This window comes from Gossypium hirsutum, chromosome D07, assembly GCF_007990345.1.
Source record: "Gossypium hirsutum isolate 1008001.06 chromosome D07, Gossypium_hirsutum_v2.1, whole genome shotgun sequence".
Lineage (NCBI taxonomy): Eukaryota > Viridiplantae > Streptophyta > Magnoliopsida > Malvales > Malvaceae > Gossypium > Gossypium hirsutum.
Window position 1 is genome coordinate 6,294,461 of NC_053443.1, and position 6,943 is coordinate 6,301,403.

Below are 6,943 nucleotides of genomic sequence, written 5' to 3' on the forward strand. Positions count from 1 at the left end.
ATTGATTGTCTAAGTTTGAACTGATGATAAGTGACATTGTAAGAATGTTTACATTGCGAGAAAGACAACTTACTTCAATAGATAATCTAAACGAGTATGTAATCCTGTAAAAGAATCAAAATGAGCATTTGATTTAAATACTTAGAAGAATTATTATGTCTTCTACAATTCCAATTGGGGAGATAGTTAGTATTGGCTATCGGAGCACGTGACTCCACGGGTAGAGACATAAATGTACTCATTAGAAGAATGATACATTGGACAGGACTCAAGTTAAATTACTTCTGAATATGTTTGTGAATTAATTCACTTATGACGTCCATGGTGTGACTTACCTAAACCCTGAGTTAGTTACTAACCATGCGTATATAACTCATGTGTTTTGATATAAGTGAAGGCTTATACTCTAAAGATGATTGAGCTAATAGTTGATATGTCGGGTACATGACTTATGTATGACATGACTTTATTAGCAACAATGAAATTCATAGCTCGATTAAAGAGATAACGATATCCTCTCATTAACATTGTGTGGATTGATAAATATGGAATGTGGGTACGGGTTACTTGTTTTCGAACGAGTAATTTATCATAGTCATTAGTTGACAGTGAATATATTAATTATTAAGAAAACACAATGGTGACAATGAGATAAAATAGAATTGTATTGAGTAAACGGATTTAATCCAAAGGAATCTAGGATATCATATGAGGGTAACACACACATGGCAAGGTCATTAGACAAAACAATTGGTTGAATTGCTTTCGTAAATAGTATACAATAAGGAGTTTTCAATTATAGTACTTCTTGTGGGCTGACTCCATGATTAAGTAAATTGCAAATTATTGGAATAATGCTTCTGGACATATTACAATTACTCGAGCCTAATCGTATATGTCTGATTGGTTCCTTCACTAGCTCTACAAAAGCTCGATCGGATTGCATTTAAATTAGAAGAAAATTTTACGACTTTGGAAATAATTTAATTGAGTTGATTTATTCGATACGAAATTAAATTAGGCAGTCGTGAGAATTGTTCAACTAGAGAATTTGATTAAAAAATTTTCTTAAAAAATTAATTTAAAAAATCTCAATGATTTTTGGAAAAATTAATTTTGATCAAGTAAAATTAAATTAATCAAATTAATTAAAATAAATATGACATTTTTGAAAATTATTTTTCAAGTCACACAACTAGCCCAATGAGTAATTGAACTTGAAAATTAGACTCGAGATCAAAGATTTGACTCGAGAACTAAAAACCGAGATTGAAACTAAAAATTGGTTGAATTGGGCTCGGTGTGTGAAATAGGGTTGACAGTCCAACTGGTGGCTAGACTGGACTTTTCAAGCCATCATGTCGCACTAGCCAGGCATGCGAATGTTTGACCGATAGTGCCCCGGCCATCGTAGCAAGCTGTTCAAACATCCTGCTAGGGGTTTCAACCAACCCCATTGGTGGCATCGGGACAAGCATGCGGACGCCTAGCCGAGGGATGCTGCAACCCTGTGCAGTTAGTCATGCAAACGACTGATCTGGGCAAGCACTTGCCAATCAAGGAAAATGGGAGGTTGAGCGTAGGGCCAGTTGTTCGAACTACCAGCCTCACCTCAGCCACGACAACAACGATCTCGCAAGGAGGTGTTGAATCGGTCAGGCCCATTTAGGCAAAACAACGACAATTCGGGGTGCCAGGGAGAAGTGGCGCTGGCAATGGCATCGCCGGGCACGACAGCTGGGATGGCGGTCGACAGGCGATTGATCGTGGTGGTTTTTTTACGACAGAGTAGTGAATAATTATACTTCTAGTGGGACTTTACCGGGTAACTTGATTTTAGATTAACTATTTCAAAAATAATATTTATCTTGATAGTATTTTATTCATTTAATATTAATGTGAGATATTAAATTTAATTTAATATTTATCTTGATAATATTTTATTAATTTAATATTAATATGATTAATTTTAATCATAGTTGAACTCTCTCTAAACTCTCTCCATATAAAGAGAGAGCTTGGGTCATTATTCTCACACACTTGAATTCAAGATAAGTTGTGGAGAAAAAAATTCTAAAGAAATTATTTTAGAAAATTTCTAATGATGTTTTTATTCACAACTTGACCCAAAAGTTTAGATAAATTATGAAATTACCTCACTGGTAATTTTGTGAATTTTTTTTATTCGGAGCGAGTCCACACTCGGCAAACGTGAGCTTAAGGATAGTAGAGAAGATTACTCGATCGAATCATTCATTCTAAACAAATAATAAATGTACGATTTTGATTAAGTGTTTATTATTTTAGATAACACAACCAAGTTCTTATTTTTGGAAAACTTTTAAAACCCTTATTTTTTTCATTAAACATATTTTCCACTGCGTTTTTCCAAACTCGGTTTTCCAACATTGTTATTTTTTTAAAAAAAAAATTCAAGTTCATTTCAACATTTTTTTTTAATTACATGGCCAAAGTCACTATTTTGTAATTTCAAAATACTACACCAATAAATTTAACAAAAATTAATATTAATAATATATCCAAAAAATAAAAAGATTAAATTCCTAAAAATAAAATTTTCCAAATTTCAAAAACTACAAACACTTCTGTTAAGTAAATTCTTTAAGTTTTTTTTTAACATTAATCTCATCATATGTTCTTATCATGTCTACTCTTTTTAATACAATGCCTAAAATTATCCATAGTCCCTCCTCAACCTTCAAATAGAAAGATAATGCATTTCAGCATACTCAAACCTATATCCTCCTACACTGACAACAATATCAATACTTATTAAATTAAAACTCAATCCGTGTAGGCTTCAATGAATATTAATTTTCATTCAAACCATTCATTTAATTGAATCTTAAAAAAAAAATATTTGTAACACATCATATCATAGATTAAAAAGTAGGTCACGTCAATTAGTTGATTCAAATAGTATAAAATTTAAAAAAATTTTATGGATTTAATTATTTATGTATATTTAAATTATATTTTGTTCACTAAAATTTAAAAATTACGATATAATTATTATTATCTTAAATTGTTAATTGTCATGAATAGTGTAATGATAAATTAATATAATTAATATTTTTATTTTTATTTTGAATAAATTATTATTTTTTCTTTTAATATATTATTTAAAGAAATTATATTTGTTTGAATTTAAAATTTATCAGTGACAAGTCATATTGTACCGGGATAGACATTGAAGTCATCTTACTGCCAAAAATAAAATATATTTAATTATTTTTTAAATAAAATTTGATAGTTTTTTTTTCTAAAATAAATGAGTTTTTCTTTTAAGGTAATTATGGACTAATTAAAAAAATGAATTAAATGAGAGAAATATTTAAAAGAAATTGTGAAAGAGGATAAAAAAGAGTCGGTGGTTATGTGAAAAGTGGAGTTTCTTTTGGACTTTTATTTGTTTGTTTTCTTTTTCAAAGAATTGTGAGTTTTGCTCCTCCTTCTTTTAAATTGAAATTTATTGAATTATTTTGTTGGAATTGGTGTTACAATATTAATTTAATTAGATAATGATAAAAATATTGTTATCTTGTGAAGTAAATTTTATTTATTTAAGGGGTTTTTTTGTCATTTTATATTTTTTATATAAAAAATAAAGGCGGTAAACAAAATTTTGGGCTTTTTTTTTAAGCTGATTTGAGCACAAATAAAAATTTGGGTAGTCAAACTCTCTAAAGGTTTGCAAGAGCTTGTTAAGCTAAAACATTCAAAACAAAAACATTGGGATGAACAACTTTTTTCAACAATTGATTGGAAATGAAATGTTCAAAAATATAATCAAAAAATTGTTTATTTAAATTTTTAAAAAATATTCACTTAGTAATCTCCATAATGGATGTTTTAATCCATTGGTAATAGTGCTTTATTTCACTAATTTCCCTCAATAAAGACTAAAGTATTATAAACAAATAATTACTTAACAATAAAATATGTTATGTCTTTTTTATCACTTTACACGTATCAACTGTCAGTTAAGTTTTATCAAATATTTTTAAATAAACAGTTAATAGAACCAGTTGGTCAAATCAGTTAATACAATTAGTTGGTCAAATCAACCATTGCAATCAATTATTAGCCGATGGTCAATTTTTATAGTTTTCAACATTTGTATTTTATCATTTAATCAAAACCTCTTTATTTATATAATTTCTTTATAAATATATTTATTTGATAATTTTGTTTTGTAAGTTAGTTTGAATTTAATTATCCTTTTTTTTTTTGCATTTCTATTTTACCAATTTAATGGCTAAAATATGCCATAAGCTTCTATATTCTTCATAAATGTGAAATTTGATTTTTATAGTTTTATTTCTAAGAATTTAATCTCTTTAATTTTCAAAATTCAAAATTTAAGTCTATTTGTTAATACAATAGTTTTTTTATTAAATTTATTGATATTATATTTTAAAATAAAAAATATTCACTTGACAGTCATGTGTCTAAAAGAAGACGTTATAATGACTTAAATTTAATAAAATAATTTTAACAATATTAATAGTCAAATTTTAATATTTAAAATTTAAAAAGTAAAAAAAAAGACTCTTTAGAAAATTAAAAGTATAGAGATTAAATTCTAATTTACAAAAGAGTCTAAGGAGTTATAATAGATTTAACCCATTTTATAATTAGAATAAATAGATACATGGAATTTGGCTTTTAATGTGAAAAACACCAAAAACCAGAAAAAAAAATCAAAATCATGAGATTCATATAAGCAGTACAAGAAGGAAGATAAAGAGGTCAATTTTGAATTGCGTTTGCATTTTCTTTCTATTTTCTTATTTATTTTATCTCCAAGAAAAATCCAAGAAAATGGAAGAAAATAGTAGAGGAATCTCACCGAGGAGATCAAAGCGAAGTACCGTTCATAAAATCGCCGCCGCCAACGAACCAAATCTCTTCGATGCATTACCTGACGATCTTGTTGTTTCCGTTCTTTGCAAGCTCAGCTCTTCAGCGGCTTCTTCTTCTGATTTCATCAATGCTCTCTTAACGTATTTTAATTATCTTTCTTCTGAATCTTTTTCTTTATTTTTTCCTTTCATTTTCATTTTCATTTTCATTTTATTTTTCTGAATGGAAAATTCAAATTTTATTCAACAGATGCAAGAGATTTAAGCGTTTAGGGTTTCATCAACTCGTGTTATCAAATGTTGGATCAAAAGTTTTGGCGGTGAAAGCTAAAAATTGGTCCGATTCCGTTCACCGGTTTCTCATACACTGTGTCAACGCCGGCAACGTTGAAGCTTGTTACACTCTTGGCATGGTCCGTACTCCGTTACTCCCTATACATCCTATTTATCTGAATCTTTTTACTTTGTTTTTAAAAAATTTGCAACTACCCTCTAAATTGTATATTGCTCTTTCAATTTACTCCTCAAAACTAAAGTATTACTTTAATAGGTTGAAGTAACTGAAGATTGGATCAAATTGACCTGTTTATCATTAAATGGATCAATTTAGTTCATATATTATAAAAAATAAAAAAAACATTTTAAAATAATATAATTTACTTCTTAAAGCAAGAGTATTTTCGATGTCTTGTTGAATAGTAATATCAAACCTAATAAATGGTTTAATATTATCAAAGATTAATTTTCTATATAAAATATATAAAACAACAAAAATACTCTTACAATAAATGAATTTATTTTATAAAATAATAGTATTTTTGTCGTTACTTGAGATGATACTTTGATGATTAAATTGCAATGTTATGAAGTTTAATTTAAAATTGTATTCCTAATAGAGGGATCTATGATGCAATTAACCCGAAATTTACTTTAGTAATTATCTTAACTCGCGTTACCGCCGTTACAGATTCGATTTTATAGCTTACAAAACCGAGGAAGCGGGATGTCGTTAATGGCCAAAGCAGCAGTCAAATCCTACGCGCCAGCTTTATACTCGCTAGCAGTCATACAATTCAACGGCAGCGGTGGCTCCAGAACCGACAAGGATCTCCAAGCCGGAGTAGCTTTATGCGCTCGAGCCGCTTTCCTTGGCCACGTGGACGCACTCCGTGAGCTCGGCCATTGCTTTCAAGACGGTTACGGCATCCGCCAAAATATAACGGCCGGACGCCGGTTACTCATGCAAGCCAACACGCGAGAACTCGCGTCGTTGCTAAAATCTTTAGTCAAACAGCAACCCAACCACCACCACCATCACCGCGGTTTAAACTATGAACAATTTAATTGCATCTCCGGTTCGGGATGTTCGTCGATGAGTAATGAACCGGCTTCGGAGGGGCACCCGGTCAATGTGTTTTTGAAAGAATGGTTCGAGTTAGGGTTGGGTGAGATGGGTGAGGGCTTAAGGCTTTGTTCTCATAAAGGGTGTGGGAGACCGGAGACGAGGGCGCATGAGTTTAGGAGGTGCTCGGCTTGTGGGACGGTGCATTACTGCTCTCGTGGATGCCAAGCTCTTGATTGGAAGTTGAGGCATAAGTTGGAATGTGTACCTTTTGAACGGTGGTTGGAATAAGGCGGCGACGGCGGTGGTGCTGGGGTTAGGGAAGGTGATGACCGAGATGCTGTTTGATATGATTTTTAAATGAAAAGTAAAATCGTAAATCCAAATCTTTCATGCAGTCCATTTCTATTTTAATATATATTCTATTCGAGTTTTACCTTTACTATTAATCATAAATTTATTGAAAAAAAAAAGAAGCAATTTCACTAATGTAGTGGGTTTTGGTCATATTAATAGATGCATATTATTTCAATAATAAATAGGCGTAATCAATTTAATATGTTTTCATTTCGTCCAATTACGGTTACATCGACAATATATAATTTTTTAAAAAATAAAAAAATTCTAACATTTTATCTTTATATGGTGATAAAGAATAAAAAAATTTATTGAAACATTCTACTGGTACATAAATACTTTATATTCAAATTTTATT

The 6,943-nt window shown here is 30.0% G+C and overlaps 1 protein-coding gene across 1 annotated transcript; it reads left to right on the forward strand.

The window, feature by feature from the left end:
- Positions 1-4,687: 4,687 nt before the first annotated feature.
- Positions 4,688-6,677, forward strand: LOC107941965 (F-box protein At1g67340). Its single transcript, XM_016875597.2, has 3 exons — positions 4,688-5,027; positions 5,137-5,299; positions 5,854-6,677. The coding sequence occupies exons 1-3, from the start codon at positions 4,846-4,848 to the stop codon at positions 6,517-6,519; spliced, it is 1,011 nt and encodes a 336-aa protein (XP_016731086.1). The 5' UTR covers positions 4,688-4,845; the 3' UTR covers positions 6,520-6,677.
- The last annotated feature ends 266 nt before the right edge of the window (positions 6,678-6,943 follow it).